Source organism: Echeneis naucrates, chromosome 11 (assembly GCF_900963305.1).
Source record: "Echeneis naucrates chromosome 11, fEcheNa1.1, whole genome shotgun sequence".
In the NCBI taxonomy this organism is placed as follows: Eukaryota; Metazoa; Chordata; class Actinopteri; order Carangiformes; family Echeneidae; genus Echeneis; species Echeneis naucrates.
Window position 1 is genome coordinate 13,353,960 of NC_042521.1, and position 18,353 is coordinate 13,372,312.

Genomic DNA, 18,353 nt, shown 5'->3' on the forward strand with positions numbered 1-18,353 from the left:
AAATGCCAATGTGTGGCATTACACAAAGAGCCCCCTCGTGATGCTCACCATAACCAACTGGCAGGTAGATTCTCCAGGTGCAGTCGCTGTTGCTAGGGTAGTTGCCAGGGAAACCAGGACTGAGAATCATGCCCTCCATTTCTTCCCGGATTCCACCACATTGAGCTAGCAGAGGGTAAACAAAGGTTTCATTACCATATGCAAACAGTGGTTCTGGATTAATATTGCATTACAAATGTGTCTCACTCATTGTTGGAGTGGGCAGTTTTATTGATTACATTATATATGAGGCAAAATGGCATAGTGTAATATCATCTGGTCTATTTTGTTGTTAATGCACAGGAGAACTAAGTCACAGACACTATAAAGCCTTACTCAAAAAACTGGGGTAATAAAACACTTTTATGTGGGTTTGCATTGGGTGAAGGTGACTTAAGTGGAGGCTGATGTACTGTAAAGCATTTTTCTTTGCAATAATAAAACTAACGTGTGAAAAATGTACCAAATTTAACATTAAACAACCAAATACTTAAAACTTTTATCAATAAAAATTGTCATAAGAAGAGACAGACGAGCCTCTCTTCAAAAGGGACAATTTATCTGTTAAAGAGCTTTGGATCTCTTTTGTTTTTACTTCAGATATTAAGGTTCAATATGTGGTATCTTTTGGCACTGTTCATCTTTCATCTTCTATCTTTAACCACTGATGAATAAATATTTCTTTGGCTGAAATTCAGGACAACGAAACACACAAGCTTGTGAAGCGACAATTTAAAAAAAAAAAAAACAAAACAAAGAAACAAAACAGCTATTGAAATACTGAAGAGAAGAGGAGATGGGATCAATAAAGATTAAAAGAGTAAGAGACATCCTGACACCAAAATTAAAAAAATAAAGGCAAAGTCAAATCCATGGTAGAAAAATATGAGTTGATCAAAAGTGAAAGAGGTACTGCATAGGGGAAAAAAACAAAACAGGCAAACACAGGGTAGAAGATTAAGAAATAAATGGGACAAATTGGAGTTTATATAAATTAGGAGGGAAGAGAAAACCAGAGTAGCATACCATCACGTTTCTGTAAGGAATAAGTGAAGGGTCAAGCATTGTCCCGCAACAGCAGAAAAAAAAGCCTGAGGAAATAAGGAAACTGCTGATGCCTGTAAACACGATGAATCTACCTTCGACTTGAAGCAGTCACAGTCCGAGATGGAACTAATTAGGCAGTAGTAGGTTGTTCCAATAAGTGGAGCCCGTTTGTCAAGCAGTTCTCACAGGCAGGAGGTCTAACCTAATACCACTGTACCTTCATTTCATGCTTCTCATGAACTCTTTTTTTTTTTTTTTACTATTGTGGCTTTCTCTGGCATAGATTTTTGTATGTCAGCTGGTATGGGTGGGACATGTCTTTGTCATGTATAGTATGCACCTGGGTTAAGAATCAACAAATAAATGCAACCAAGTAAAAAGTGGAGTACAGAAAAAAAAAAAAGCAGGTATTTTTACCTATGCAGAGAGGAGGTGGGTAGTTCCATCTTCTAACGGTCCCAGGCATACAGGTGATGTGTGAGTTCCCCTGCAAGGAGCATCCACACAGACACATGGAAAAAAGTCAGATAAGGAGCAGGTGATGAATTAATTTCTTCTCCCACTGTCACTCATCTGTTGCCCCAATTATTTGAACCTTCTTCCTGTCGCTACATGATTTCATATGGTGACTAAATGACTAAATCCATCTGAAGTGACAGAACAATAGGGAGGCAGCATCCCTGGCACATTAAGACAATCATAAAGGGAGAGGCGGAGAGAAAGATTATAGAGCAGTTCACATTTATGGTTGCTAAAAGAAGCAACACAATCGGTGTTCATCCAGTCATTTCAAGACTAACTTGCCACGAACACAAAAAAGTAGAACATAGTACTTTTGAACTACTATAAAGTGCTATTTTACTTGTCTCCCTAATCAAAGATGGCTGCTGCAATGGCTGATAATGACACAACTGAGGGACGATAGTTTAATTTCCTCTTTATCCAACCTCATCCACCTGCCTAATTTAGGTCAGGCATAATTTTGAATCACAGAATTCCTAGTTGATAAGATTAATGTAAAGAAGACTTTTTTCATAAAAAAGAATGCAGGAAGGAAACAGGGCACAAAAGCCTCTCCGTCACACCAAAGGTGAAAGTAAAAGGTTTATTATTACAGTGGAATAAAATTAAATTCAGTAATTCATGTTAAATATGTTTTTTGTCATTTAATTTATATCATGCATGCATTCAAGTATTCCCACTTAATGCCAACATTTACGCATTAAAGGAGCTGTTTTTAGGTTTAGCTATTGCTATATATCCAGTGTTCCATAGCTGTTTCTTACTGGTCTAGAAGAAAAATTGCCAGTTCAGTATCAAACTTTAAATTCCTTACTTGTCAGAAGTTATCACCAGCAATGGAAAGCAACCATCTTGCTTGATTTCTATTTCTCTCATTCTGTCCCTCTGTCGGCAAAACTGTTGACTTAACAGCTGTTAATGCTAACAATGTAGCAACAGCAAACATGTTCTTCTCAAGATGGCAAAACACAACTGAAATCATCCCCCCAAACATTTTTTGGAATGTTTAAACCACTATCCGATTTTATCGAATCGTGCCACTGTGATCGTCCATCATAATTAAACATTGCAATAAAAGCAGTAGATAAAAAAAGCAGTGACACAAACCAAACCAGGATATTTCTGAAGGGGAGCAAAGCGTGAAAACTGATGGGAACACACAGTCCTGACAGACTGGAGAGAGAACTCTCAAGTAGAATTTGTGTGAACTGCTGCATCCAATGTGCTCCACAGATGTCACCATCTGTCTGCTGATGATGACAGTGAAACTGGTGCAGGACGTGCAGAATGAAGTCATTTCAAGCAGAACTCAGAGTTTCTAGCAAAGCCTGCACAGCATCTGATAAATTATATCCCACAAATGGAGGATAATCTTTGATGAGATTAACATGGTCATACATTGTAACATCTAGTCTGGATGACAAAGATCAATCCTAACAATGATCCTTAATTGATGAAACCAGAAACACAATTTTCATAAACCCGCCCCCGAGTTGAGAACGTGGTGAACTTACTCACAAGTGAAGATGCAAATGCGATGCATACATTCACTGACCGGTGTTTATTAAAACCTGCAAATATGTTTACAGAGGCTGAAAAAGTAGAGCATAACTTCTAAAAGTAGCTACCAAACATCTTGCCAAGTCCTTCCAGTTTATTCTGTTTAACATTTTGTTCACTCCATTACCATAAAATGTGACCACTGCTTCAGGGGATCACTGACAGGAGTGACTCTGACAAAGGCCAGTAAAGGATAAGTATCACTGTGCTTTTATTGGCAGTTAATGATGAACCAGATGTGAAGACCATAAATGTTACCTGTAGAGTATATCCAGGCTCACAGTGGAAAGACACAACATTATTCATTTGAAGACGCTCTCCGAGTTTGATGCCATTCATTGGAACCACAGGCTCTGGACAGTTGGTCAGAGACACCGCTGAGGGGGCAAGGAACAGATGAAGAAGAGAGCAAGAACAGAGGAAAAATTACTATTTACTAACAGCATAGAAACATAAAAGCCCCAATTCTATTATGAGAGAGTACAATGTCAGACATGGGGAGGAATAGGACCAGTAAATTTTCCAAAGAACTGCGCTGTTGTTTAATCTTCTTCCTGTCCTCAGGGTGTTGGTATTTACGTGAGGGAATACAGAACCATATTTTCACTCACTTTTGTATTCCAGCCTGAATCCTGCTGCAGACACACTAATGTCGGAGAAAAAGTGGAGGTACAGTTGGTTGGAGGTGCTGTTGAGGAGTGCAGGAACCGTGGTGCCTTGGGGAAAAGATTTATAGAGGAGTTTGGCATAGATTGACCATAACTAACTGCACAAGGTACTGCTCCTTGTTGAAAGTGGTGATTAAAAAGCAAGTGTGTGTTTGTCTGTGTGTGCACGGACAAAAGACAAAAGGGAGCGAGATGCAATATAGGTCAACCTTCTGTAGTTAGTTGATTCTGATCTGTAGTCATGCACTCAGCAGGTACTAAGAATAAACAACCATCCTTCCAAAAACAAAACAAAACAAAAAAAAAAAAAAAACCCTCAATAAAATTATATTTTATAGATGCGACCTAAAATTGGTGGTTTAATAACCCAAATTTGTGAGCATGATATTTCTCTTCCATCTCGTTACTTAAGGGTACATCCAACATTTACATCTGGTTTGGTTCCAAGCATAAACAATGGGAGAATTCCCTCTTGCTATATCCTCACTATAACTGGAATAGCACAGTAAACAAACATTCACTACAACCCTACGCAGGGGGAAAAAAAAAAAAAGCAAAAAAAAAAGCTAACCTTTGTGGAAATGCACCAAGAGTTTGCTAGGGGATGTTCAAAGAGATTGGATTTTTAAACTTTCTCATGTCTACACCAGCTGGCTTTATGTACTCTGAGTTTAACACTGTAACAATGCCAAACTGTGCCAAACTGTGCCAAATGAGGCCCCCAGTTTTCAGTACGGTATGCACTGATGAACAAACTCAGTCTGTTCCAGGAACTAGACGCTGCCCTGTGAGAAGTAATTAAGCCATCACAATGCCTGGACTTTGCTTTTAGGTATAAACTGTTTTATGTCTAAGATCAAACAATAAAATAAATGTGCAGACACACAAACACATATTTTGCAGTACCTGAGAAGCTGCCAAGCATGGTGTCAGTGTTGTCTCCTCCATCGAACACCTCCAGTGAGTCCCAGTTTTGCTCTGTGACAAAGCTGATTACCTGGATCTGAGAAAGGAAATAGAGGGGGTGTTGGAGGACAAACACAATTAGTAACAAAAAAAAAACATGGACATCAGAGACCACAGGAGTGACAGTTGGGTTAAGAAGTGTGTATGTGTCAAATATCAACAAATGGGCTCAAGATTAATGCTCAACATAAGATATAAGCGGAAAAGTGAGCAAAAAAGAACTGATGGCATGCTCATTTCACTGGTAGCTACTCACATACACAAAGATATTAGATATAAGAGTTTCTAAAATGGCTCAAATGACTATTTAAAGTTCTTCTTCCTTTTTAAGTCGTTTAAATTACATGAAGGGTGAAAGATAAATTGATCATACCCAAAGGACTTGGAAAACAGCAAGAGTTCAGAATTCTCCAGAGCGTAACGTGAGTCATTTCACAATATACAACTTACTTTCTTTTCTATGCCCCCCGAATGTCTTCTTGAAAGACTGCGCTCAAGTGGGGGGTATTGGTTTGAAAAAGAGAAGTGGCAGAAAGTCGCAGTATATGTTGAATATTCTTCAAGGGGAGACAACCTCCGAGTTATTCAAACAACAGTTGCCAGAAACAACACACACTCGATTCTCAGAGGTTGCCTAAACGATGGTGCTGAAAACATGTTTTGCTGTTGAATGACAGAAAGATGTTGGTAGACTTACCCCTGATATAAGAAACTGAGTGTGTGAGGGGATCTACACTGAGTCATCTACTGCATCTTTGGCCTTTATTTAGATACATTTCACCCTCGTCTTCAACACTGGATGCATCCGTCTTCATTCGTTATATCTACCCACAAGCCACCCTTTCTTTTCCCTCTCACATCTGTCCCTTGGTCATCACCATCTGCTTGCAATGGTAATAGATCGGATACAAGCCAATTAAAGGGGCGGTAGGGGCTCCGGCACATCCTGGGGAGACGAGGCAGATCACAGATTGATCTTTCATTATCAGGCCACAGCAAATGTGCCGGCAAGGTGCCTCACTCGTATAAATTTTCCTCTGGATCGTGACACCCCAAACTACAGTGTCTCAACCCACTGGTCGATGGGGAGCAAAAGTGAAAGACAAAGAAAAGGAACCAAGGTGTGAACTGATAACATGGGCAGCAAATAATAGGCATGAGGAGGATTCATTGACAGAATATATGGCCAAAGAATGGCCACCTAACATTTAAGTCGCACATGCAGTGATGCCCCCGCAGTAAGGAAGCTTGTGTTTTTATGTAGAAGCGGCCCTAGGAACACGCTCCTACATCGTTAACAAACCATACCACTTTCCATAACTATATTTAATCTTCATGCTTTTTTCATCAGATCACGGTTATTCCTATTCTCTTTAACCTCCAGGCTAGAACAATGCTGCTGTGTTGCGGAGCATGCTAAGGATGCCTGTGGGCCAACTTGTGTATTTCACCAGCAAGGACAGTCATCTGAGATGGAGGAGGTAATAGCTGAGGGACACCACAGAGGTCATTAGCCACAGAGGCTGAAGCATAAGCCTAAAAAACTTTCCATCAGGCAGTTCCACAGGGACCTCGCTCAGGTTCCTGGTGGAGTTCCATCACACATGCATCACAGAATACGAATATGCAAACTGAATTCACTCACAAAAAAAAAAAAAGTAAAGCAATTGAAGAGGAAATTCAACACATTTAATTCTAGTCAGAAGTTTCTGGTATAGTGATTTGCCAAATTAAATTCAGAGCCTCTGTTCAGTCTATAGGCTCTACCATTTAGCTGCATTGATGTACCCAGAGAATGGTAAATACTATAGTTTTATACAAAGGTGCTAACTCTGTTAATTGACCCTTAGTAATCTGAATACATACCACCAAATTGTAGTTTGTTCCCAGGACCACGCAAATAAGTCACTTGAGCTGAGCATGAGAATTTTCATTAATATAGGATCTTATCAGATAAACTAACAAGCTGAAAATGGCGAGAGATTAAAAAAACATTTAATCATGAATTAAAATGTGTTTTATAATATTGAATGCTTCTAACTTAATTAGTTTACTACATCAGGACATGCATTGATTGCATGATTATAACGCTGCTTACCTTGCCTGCTTTATGTCATTGGGTTGGTTTGGATTTTGAATGGGCTTGGGGACAAAAACTGTCAGTGACTTATTCTTTTGTAAATCTGTATAACCTGATTATTACAAAGCTGTCACCCATGAAACACACTGATGCCTGGAAGAAAATTTGTTACGCAAACCTGAATTCCTGATCCTTCGGGTACAGTGATTTTCCACACACAGTTCAGGCTGTTGAGGTATGGTTCAGGAAAGCCGGGAGACAAGATGGTGCCTGTTCGATGGGTCAGATTACCTCCACATGGAACTATGTGGGGGGGGGGGGGGTGTTGAGAAAATTTAACTTGTGTCAGGATTGGTGCAACAAAAAACTTTGGTAAAGTTTTTCATAAAAGTTAAATGATAAATCACAACCAAAATATGAGGCCACTTCACTACCACATGCAGAGTTTGTTCTACCTCACCATCAAAGCAAACACACATTCTATTTTCGAACTCCGTCTCCCCAGCTGGTTCTGCACATCTATGCATATGGTGACTGTGTACCAGCAGCTGCTACAGCTGTATTTTTTGTATGTGAGTGTGTGTCACTATACATGTGGCTCCCCATATGTGTTTGGCTGAGTGTGTTTGTGACCCTCAGCAGTGCCTGCTACCTGTGTGCTGCATGGCTGAATCTCACTGTGTTGCTTTAGGCACTGGCTGGCAACCCACATCTGTGTCACACTAGCAAGAATTTGACACTTGAGTTTTTAAACAAGAGACATAGAGACACAAGACATGGCAGGAAACAAAGAAAAGAAAGGAAGAAATTTTACAACATCCACCCCCCCCCCCCTCCAAAAAAACAAACAAAAAAAAAAAAAAAAGACAAAGCAACCAATGACCATCCTGACTGGTGAATGCTTGAATGTAATTGTGTCTGAGTGTTTATACCCACCAATACAGCTTGGTATCGAGCTGTTCCATTGTGCCAAAGCATTAGGAACTGTTAAACATTCAATGGCACTTGATCCCTCCAGAATGTAACCTGGGCTGCATTCAAAACGTATCACTGCTCCAACAGCAAAGTTGTTGCCCATCCGGCGGCCGTTCCGGGGCTCAGGGACTGAGCTGCACTGGGTGGCACTGGTCCGTGGTACAGCTGTGGAGAAACATTTTGAATGGGGGATGATATAAATTTTACTACTTTATCAGTGTCAGTATGACTAGTGTGTCCCAAATGGATAAAACTAAATATAATATTCAGTTTCTCTTTGCCTCATGGTTCCCTCAGCTTATTCCCAATAAAATGCAAAAATGAATTATTTATTCATTAAATTTCCACCAGAGCTGCCACTGCTGTGGGATATCTGGAGTAAACACCATCCCTGGCACACTGCATCGTTGGAGGAAAAATAACCATTCCAGAGGTAAGTCTCTCTTAGGGGACTAGATGAACTGGTGAGTTTAAGCTCAACCTTTACGCCAGACCACCGTACTTTTACTGAGTTAATGCTCCAAATCAGACAATTCTGCTGACACACACAAGCAACTCACAGCTGAAGGTGAATCTCTAAGCAAGTGATCTATAATGGAGAGGAATCAGGGCTATTAGAACTGAAGAACAGTAGAAATGAGGCAGCAGGATTTAATTGTGTTTATGTGCGAGTCTGTGTTACAATCATACCTTGGTAGACCAAGTGGAATCCTCTTGAGCTAGATTGGCCTTTGGAGGTGAAGCAGATCAGGATTTGATTGGAGGTTGCTAATGGCAGTGACTCGCCTGTGGTGGAGAAAAGACAAAGTTTGTAGTGTTTATTTTTAACCAAAGTGCTTCATACCTAATTACTATCTACTCTCTTGCTGTGAACAAACATTGCGTAAAAAGCACATGTATTGTGCTGCTTTATATTGAACAACACAATTTATATGTGCATGTCACTATTTTCAGGACTCAAACTGTGCCCAGCATTAAAATTCTAAAATGCATCCAAAAATACTGAAGCTAATGATTATGTGAAACATGAAAAACAGCAGATGTCTCTGAATATGGATATATATTTAAAACCTCTCTTTGGAAACTGTAGTGTAGAAAAGCGTAGATGTATGCTGTTTAGTCTGGACTTATGTTATGCTGTGATGAAAACATGATTTGCTTTTAAGATATCACGAACATAACAGTATGCAAATGGATGGTGGGGAAAAGATTAGCCTAATATTGTACAGTCATACAGGACTATGTTTATCACATGGCCAACAATTTCCTTTAGCTACAGTGTGACTAAATGGGAGACCTGATTATTGGCACCAATATCACTGTAATCTGCCAATAAAAAGTCACATTTGGGGAGCTCAGAAGTTTCTTTTAATCAGCACTATCCTCAACATCTTGTTCTTGTTTTTCCCAGCTCAGAAAAATGTCTAATTTACAATTCATCTCTTTTTCAGGTCCTGGACACACTATCGGAACTCTCACCTTCCACTGCAGCTCATATTCACGATTAAGAAAGCATCACTGGAGAATGTGTAGCTGGGTTAAACTGGCACTGCAAGAGTACTGTGGAACCACCGGCAGAAATCACACCTCCCCTCTGCTTTTACCTTCACTGTTGAAATACAGACGTAAACTCAAGGTTTTCTTTCCCAGCTGATGCTTAAAGCTCCTGTTCCTATTCAGGAAGTCTAAATGGCAGACTGCGCAAGCAGAACTGAGGTCAACTGACAATAGACTGCTGGCTGTCCAGCTTTCAAAACTAATGACCAATGGGTCAAAAAGCTTTTATTAGGTTGGGTGTGAGTGAAGATTTTAGTTTGGATTTTAATGGCATTTGGAAGCCATTTTTTAAACATAAAGGCTCTTTTGTGTGAATTGTGTTAATGGGAAAAGTAAAGCACTGTCACTGTTTACAAAACTAATCAGTACTTCTTTCCGTACTTTTTGGAGTTGCTTTCGCATTTTACTCTGAACATTGAATATTGATGAAATCCTTAGAGAAAAGAATATTTTCTCTCGAATGACTATTATGATCTCCTGTGATCGTCATCGGCTTAGTGTGGAAGTGTAATTACAACCAAGAAAAACCCACATGGTGCATCTACTGTGGTGGAAAACTATTTGTTGACTGACACAAAACATGATCTAAAGTGTGAGCATCTCTGTCTTTCTCTCAGTGTGCTGCTGACTGGCTCACTGCAGTGGATCTCATTACTCTGCGTCTGCTTGCTGTCACACACTGTAGTGGGAGGCAGACGTGCTTAACCCCAGAGGCAACATTTGTGCGTCTGAGTGAGTGTGTTTGTGTGTGGCAGCAAGTCTACCCAGTGCATACATGTTTATGCTCCCATTTTTTTCTTTGTGAATATTTCTGCACCTTTAAGTGCAGTGTCCTGAGGTAACTCCAATTGCACAGTTTCTTCATGTGCCATCACCAGACTGTTCCAAGTTCCACTGTAGGATCCCTGAGGCATGCTGGGTAGTTTATTAGAGGAAGCCCTTGCTACGTGCTGTCATGGTGACAGTGTTTCATAATTTGCTGTGCGGTGCAGGTATTCATCCAGACAAATCAAACACATGTCAGCATGAAACTTATCAACCCCTCTGGCCACTCTCCAGCTCAAAACTGCTTTACCCTGAAAAGGATCTTCTATGCCGGCAAAATGAAAGACGCGGAAGGACAGACAGTTTTGGCTGGGAGAAAATAGCAGCAGTTGTTGGTGTGCACTGATTCAGGCACAACAGCCAGAGGAATAATGGTGGAGATTAACACAAAAGCTGTTAAACCACAATTCAAAAGCCCATAGAGTTAAAAGTAGAGTTAGCCCAGCGGGGATGACAGGGAAGGGAATGTTACATTTTATGAATACATGTTTTGCATTGCCTCAGCAGTGCACTTGCACTGACACAAAAGTAGCATTAATGATAAAAGTGGTCAAACGAGAATAAACGCTGAATAAAAATGGAATCCCCTGTCCCAGCAGATGGCCAAGAGGGTTACAGTTGTCATTTCTTTTCTTAAATCAAAAATTTGCATTTTGATAAGTCTGCTTGATTTCTTGATCAAGTCCTTTTGTCCCTTCTGCCTACACATCGCCTCCCTTTTTTTCAATTCAAATCTTTTATCATTCATTTTATTCTGCTTTCCCCTTTCTTTTTTGTTCTGTTTATTAGCACTTCCTCTAATAATTCAAATAATCACCTTTTCTTTGTAAAAAGTGTGATTTGCCTTTGAAGATATGAAATTAATGAAAACATACTACACTTGGACTAGTTTAATATAATAAACTTTTGAAGGTTAGTGTAATCCAAGCATTCTGCCATATGTTTTCACTACTGTCATTGAAAAGGCTTGACAAATACTATCTTGTCAACCAATAAAATGCTCATTACCTAACAATGCATTTACTTCACATATTGACAGCTTGAAAATGGGTGAATTCCTCGCTTTACAATATTCAGATAGCTATCTCAGTCAATTTCTGAACATCAACATCCGTCTGGGAGATGGAGGTACATATATTTGGATCATGCCTACTTCATGCCAGTTATACCGACATGTACAAGTTCTTCCATCACTGTGTGGGCAAAAACTCTCATCTCATGCCAAAGTGTGTCAACTCCGCTCTGCCATGCCTGGTTAGAGAGCTCTGTGAACCTGCCGCCAGGAGTCCGCAGTTAATATGGCGTCCTGTTTATTGAGCTGTAACCTGGATTTTCTGAGGCTGCCCTGGACACAAACCAAAGCAATCATTTTGCTTTTGTCAAGCCACAGAGCTAGGGCAGGCTGAGATGGAGAGCTGCACTAAACTCACACACATTTTTCACTTGTACACTCTTCAAATGTTGAACCTCCCTCTACTCTAACCATTTCTTTTGTTGCCCCGGTAACACAGTGGTGACATTTATCACATGTATGCATCTGCAAATTGAAAACACTGCTGCAACACTGATAATCCATTCTTGTTCACCTTCCCCCTATTGACCTTACAAGTGTTATCCATTTTGCCCCCCCCCCCCGTTTTCTCACCTAGAGTAACTACTCCTTTCAGTCATACAGTGATATTTCAGAAGCCCTCAGTTCATTGAGCGACTTTTTGAATGTCAAAGTTCATCTTCAGGATTACAGGAATTTTTTATTAGAATTTTGACTGTATAACAGCCAAGAATAAAATCTAAGTACAAGATGGCAATAATTACATTTTAAAAATGAAGCCAGGGTTTAGGTCACAACAGGAAAGAGTTCAGTTCAAGTATTTAAACATGCATTTAAAAATGCATTTAAAAATGTTAATGATTTATTCCATTAACATTTTCAATGGGTAATAACAAAATTGCTATGACCTTCATTTTTTTTCTCTAATATATAACAAACCATACATTATTGTTTTAAACTGCAACAATTTAAAGCATGTGGCCATTGATGTGTGTTTATTCAAGGTAATTGCTGCAAGCAGAGAGAATAATTTTGGTGAAGATTTAGACAGCTGTTCTAGTGATGAATAAACAGCTGCAAACAAAGCACAGTTAAGGCACCATTAAAATGGAATACCAGTGCTTGTAGTTTCTAAGTCAAATCATAGCACTGCTAATGCTGCTAATATGCATTGTTAGATGATGAGAGACAAGAAATCCTTGGCTAATTTCTCTGGTTTCAACCCAACCACGCAATTACATAAGGCCGGGTGTGTCTACCGTGAAAGTTGATGTGTTTTTGTGGAATAACAATTCATGTGCGTGTGCATGCAAGCCTGCTTGAGCTTGTCTGCTGATATCCCTGTGACTCTTGCTGTCACTGCTCGATTGTTTTACACCTCACTGGAGCCCACCTGCAGCCACGGCAGCGCTGCCTCTGTCAGCAATTTGTCTCTGAGTTTAACTGGATCCTTGATAAAAATATAAGGCTAAGACAACATTTCCTTTAGTCCCCTGTCGTGTCAGAAAATAATGTTTAGGAGATCAAATAGTCAAATCACACTTGCTGATTTGTTACAAGCTGCATCTGAATATGAAATAAAAGATCTACAAAGCATGCGTGAATCATTCTGCCTCCATGCGGCTCCATTTAAATACCGCCTGTTTTCCACCTTCCTGAAGTAAAATATCATCTGAAATACACCCTACAGAGACAACACACAAAATGTGTATGTGTCCGGACATCTGATTATGTATGTTTGTGTTCAAGTACCTGTGTGTGCGCCAGACAGGGAGCTGAGAACACGGGAATGCTGCGTTGCCCCATCATAAACCTCCACAATATCATTTAGGGCTGTTTGGAAAAAGGCGAATTGGCTGAAGACCACTAGAAAAGACAGATAAACAGACAATTGACATGAGTGGAAACAGAAATTAGCCCATAATGTTTGCATTACAGTAACAGAAATAAAGAAAGAAAAAAAAAAATCAGTTAAATCAGTTTAAAATGACAAGGTAATCCACAAAAAGTTGCTTTGTAGTATCCACAACCAAGAGAATATTATCAACAGCAATTTCAGTCAAAATGTCTTCTTGAAAGTGAGTTGGATAATACCAGCAGTTATGGCAACACAACCAAAAAGTGATATTACACAGGGAGATCAGCGAACCTGTCTCAGCTTGATGGCTTGTCAGTTGATGACAAGCTCAGGAAATGACAGCCAATCTGTTGGACGATGTGCAGACAAAATTTCACTCTGTTGCTTTCATACTTTCAACCCACCCTTTCGTTATGGCCTGAACATATTCAGCTCTGTCACATCTAATCTATGGGTAGTTTACTTTTGGCGGAAACGGCAGGTTAAAGAGAAAGATGATCGGGATGAGGAACTGAGGAAGACGATGGAAGGGACAGGGGGCTAGTGCTGACCATTAGGAGTGACGGCATGTCATGTCTTTCTCATACTTAGTAGTGTCCTATTTGTGCATCCTCTTCATCAAGTGACTATTTTCAGAACAAAAATGTTAAACCTGATACCAGGTTTAAATAATATTTTTGAAAATATTTGGTATTCAATAAAATTTTTGCAGAATTTAATATTTTTACTAACCTGAAAAATGCAAAAGTTCTTTCACTTTCAATATGTAACTATGAAATTATGTAACTTCTAAACAGCACGGCAAGACGGTGGTTAACTAATCAATTAGGAGCAGTAAAACAATTGATAACGCCACAGGCCAAAAAGTACATTCACGTTAGTAATAATTTTAATATATAAATAATTTTGAAATGCTTTACTAACCTGCCGAAATTTCTCATAAAGAAAAGTCCAGGGTCACCACTGTTTGCACATACGCTTAGCAGCTAATCGATACTTTTTCCAACCCTAGAAGTGACATCTGGCCTGTTTACATTTGAGGGTACCAGTGCATCAGCCTGATGAGAACAACAAGCTGGAGGTATGCGGCTCCGCACGACCAAGTGTGTTGCCTTGGGGCCCACTGCCATTTTCTAGGAAAATGCAAATGTGGATTTTAATTATTTCAACGTCCTCCCTCACTTTCACTTCACTGAGTGAAACATGTTGCCAACAGGAACCAAGGAGACAAGGATGGGTGCCCAGCCATTCTGGAACAGCATCGTATCACCGAATGGGCATCGTGACCTCGACATTCAGAAAGACTGAGGTGGAGTGCCCCAAAGCCAAACACATGCGGGCCGCTGCTGTTCAGTGTAATTTAACAATGACAGGACATGAGCTTTCCCTGAGAGAGGCACTGTGCTGATAACTCATTAAAGAGCCAGAAGGAGGAGGTGAGGGAGCAGGAGAGCAAACAGAAAAACGGACAGAAAGTGAAGCCGCGAGATACTGTGGGCAAGTAAATGAGCAAGTGAAGCATTTTTCATTTTGCATGTTTAAGCTGTGAACCACCCACATGCATTGTTTTTTGTTTGTTTATTTTTTTTTTGCTTTCTCAGTCATTTGATGCACCCACACTAACTGATCACATATTGGAAGCAAGCTGTGACCTTTAAGATGGAAATGCCAAAAAAAAAAAAAAAGTGCAGAAACTCCAACAACTCTGAATCTTCCAGACACCCAATTATTTTTTGGCACGTGTGAATGCATGTGTCTTAGACATATTGTGCACCTAATGCGTGAGACAGTAATTAATTTGCTCCACTACAGTAAAGTGAAAATATGCATATGGCATTGAGAGAGATGGATATGAGAACAATCAATTACTGTGTGATTTTATTGTGTTTAGAAAATAGGAAAATAAAAATGCATTCAGTAAAGCTATGAATAGAGCCCTTTAATTGGAAGTTAAAGAAGACGGTGTGTGTGGGAGATTTTACAGGTTTTCCACCAACATGTTTTCTTCTGCTCACCTGTCTTGAAGAAAAATAATGTGTAGAAAATGTGCATAGTCCACTGAGGCACTTGGACATAGTTTGAGCCTAATGAGTGGAAATTTATGCAATAGAATAATGTCATCGTCTCTATATATCCTCAAATGGCGAGCGTGCACACAAGCAATTTAAAATTTAATAAGAAAGAACAGATAAATCCAGCAACACAATATTCTTCGTTAGCTTACCGTAGTCCTTTGGCACGACCACAGAGTACAGACAGGTTCGTGCACTGCTGTAGTTTCCGGGGTAACCAGGAGATAAGACGACTCCTTCCAAACCCGAGTACTGTCCACCACATGGAGCTGGATGGACACAGGAATGAGACATGAAGAAACAGGAAAAAACACTGAAGGATGATCTAACCCTAGTCGTGTAAGATTCCACTTCTCCACCCTCCTGCTTTTCCATCACCTCTGTTCCATCACTCCTAAATTACTTTCCTTGTCTGACTGAGCTGTGGGTGGAAGATGTCCCTGGTGTTTGCCACAGCGAAATTGCAATGTTTTCCAAGTGTCCCTCAGGGTTAGCCTGGATGAGATGAGGCCCGGATGCTTTGCACGTGCCGGTATCATTGTAGAACCCAGGTGTGTGGGCGTGATTTTTTTGCTCGTGGGAAATGTGCACGTATTCCACCTGACATATAACTTCACAGCATGAGAGCCGAATTCAACGCGGGCGATCTTTTACCAGATTTCCGCTGTGTTTGTAGCGAGTACCATGGGAATGTCAGAGAGCAGCCAGGGTGACTTAGGCCTTGCTGCAAGTGTGAGGAACAGATATGCAAAATAAGTAGCTGCCTTCAAAATGCAGATTAAATTAAAACTTCACCCTCGCATTTAATAACATTAGCAAAACCCACGCAGTTCTACATATATACCTGTAGGACACAGATCTGTGCTGAAAAGCACGTAATCACACTTGTGTTTACATTTGATAAATCTATAAGCACTGAGGTGGTTTGTGTTCCTAACAACGGTCTCCAGATGTCAGTGTTTACCAATGCAGATGGGTTTGGGTTTGTTCCAGCTTGGCTTGCCATCTCCCCCCATGATGCAGGTGAGGGTTGGGTCCCCCTCTAGTGTGTAGCCACTGTCACAGCGGTAGGTGACAGTGGAGCCCAGCTTGAGGTCGGTGCCAGCCCGCGTCCCATTGCGCACCAGGCCCGGCTCGAAGCAAGATTCCCTGGGGTTCTCTGTGCAGAGAGGTAACACAGTGGAAAATTAGTGACAGAAGGGAACGCATGTTGGTATTCAATAAAGGAATTTTTTGCATCAAACTGCAGCACTGATGGTGGAATACAAAATTGTTTTCAGCACATGGTGTCTTTTCCCCTGTAACTCTGCACTCTGCACCTCTTTCAGTTACTATATTGTATCGTAGATCCCCATTCTTCCTGGGGTCAATTAAAAATAACAGTGCATTTAAAAGATTCACAAGCAGAACCTAATAAAAAAAAAACAAAACAAACAAAAAACAAGTTAAGGAACAAATATATACATTAATATATTCACCAAAGGAAAAGGAAAACAGACCATTATCCTAAATGACAAAAAAATTATAAAACATAAAAGACATAAAATACATGTAGAAGTGAGCATTTACCAATAATAGTGACGTTAACCTCACTTAGCACACCAAGTTGAAATTAAACAAAAATAGGTATAAAGAAAATCAAGCATACATAACTCATAACATAACTCAAAAGAATAAAAAAAACAAAACAACAACAAAAAAGAAAAGAAAAAACAGTCACAATCTAAAAACATGCTGAAAATGAAAATTGAATGTTGCAGAAGTCTATTCCAGTTTGTATTTGCCCTGTAAGTCACAGTTTTTTTGTTAAGCCATCAGTTTTGGGTTTAGATGAGATAAAATCACCTCTCAAGGCTAGTCTAGTGCCATAGTCATGACTATCACTGGCGAGCAACAGCTAGAGACTTAAAAGTCTACGCGATATAGATGTTTTTCAAAAATACAATAATGCTGCAAGTTTGACTCTCACCAACTCATCTATGTTGATTGTGCATTTTTCAACGCTGTTCCTAAAAGAGCAATGCAGAGATAATTTTGTGGCTCTATTTTGGCTAAGATGGATTTTATTTAGTTATTGTTTAGTGGCATTTGACCAGATTGCTGGGCAATAGTCAATATTAGACAGGATAAGGGATTTTGCAACTTGCTCTTTGGTTGTACTGGTTAGAAAAAAAGCAGCCCTTCTTATCATTGAAATACTAGTGATCATTTTTACTATAATATTAATGTGAGTAGCTCAAGAAACGCTTCGTCAACTGTAACCCCAAACAATCTGGCCTCCTCATCTCCTAGCTCAATATTTATTCCATTCAAAGAAAGTGTTCATTTGTGTTCCTTTCTCTGAGCCAATAACATTTTAGAAACGGCATCATCTGATTCAAACAATGATTGTGTTTTGCCCATTTTATTTATATTATTTTTATGTTTGTTTGGTTTTATGTCTAGATTGGTAGTCTAGCTTTTTTTCCCTGCATGTTTACTTTGATCACTTTGCTTAGTTAAAGAATGATATGCTAGCCAGTCATCTGAGCTCCCTGTATGTACAACAGCTGCACATACAACCCTCAAACATTTATCTGCTCATTTTGTAAAAAGATGATTTATGCAATTTGAAGACAATACACCTGACTTACTGATGTTTATTCTAGTTGGGAGGTTTATTATTTGTGTCTTTTAGTGAAAAGTTAGTGAAGTTTTTTCCATTTGCAAACCTTGTAAAAATGGTTGCCAATTTGCTTTTATCTTTTTAAGGGAGAGGGTGACAAGCTTCTATATTTTCCTTATTTATGCTAATTGCCTTGTGCTGGAGAAACTCCACCACCTGCTGCTTCACTGAGTCCATATCTTGATCACTGGTCACTGATCCCTCAACCCTGGACTTCACTATATCTCGCTGACTGCCACTTTTTTCCCTAATCCTTGACGGTGTCCTCTCATCTGTGGCTGCTGGAGGTATGTATTGCTGTGGAGACAGACAGGCAGCTGATTGAGAGTGGCAATGCTCTGGCCCAAGGTCTGCTGACTGCATACAACCACTCCTCACACAACACTCTGCTGTGCAGTCAGCTGGAGAAGACAATGCACATACGTAAGCTTTCTTGCTCTCTCTCACTCTCTTTCTCACACACACACA

General features: G+C 39.9%; 1 protein-coding gene across 1 annotated transcript in view; it reads right to left on the reverse strand.

The window, feature by feature from the left end:
- The window catches only part of csmd2 (CUB and Sushi multiple domains 2), a 200,744-nt gene that overhangs the window by 44,321 nt on the left and 138,070 nt on the right, over positions 1 to 18,353 (reverse strand). The window contains exons 31-41 of the mRNA XM_029514850.1: positions 16,185 to 16,379; positions 15,373 to 15,489; positions 13,043 to 13,156; positions 8,548 to 8,643; positions 7,819 to 8,022; positions 7,061 to 7,185; positions 4,743 to 4,839; positions 3,780 to 3,884; positions 3,427 to 3,545; positions 1,504 to 1,573; positions 49 to 165 (exon numbers count right to left, since the gene is read on the reverse strand). Of these exons, the coding sequence (XP_029370710.1) occupies positions 49 to 165; positions 1,504 to 1,573; positions 3,427 to 3,545; positions 3,780 to 3,884; positions 4,743 to 4,839; positions 7,061 to 7,185; positions 7,819 to 8,022; positions 8,548 to 8,643; positions 13,043 to 13,156; positions 15,373 to 15,489; positions 16,185 to 16,379 (1,359 nt within the window). The remainder of the gene's footprint in view (positions 1 to 48; positions 166 to 1,503; positions 1,574 to 3,426; positions 3,546 to 3,779; positions 3,885 to 4,742; positions 4,840 to 7,060; positions 7,186 to 7,818; positions 8,023 to 8,547; positions 8,644 to 13,042; positions 13,157 to 15,372; positions 15,490 to 16,184; positions 16,380 to 18,353) is intronic.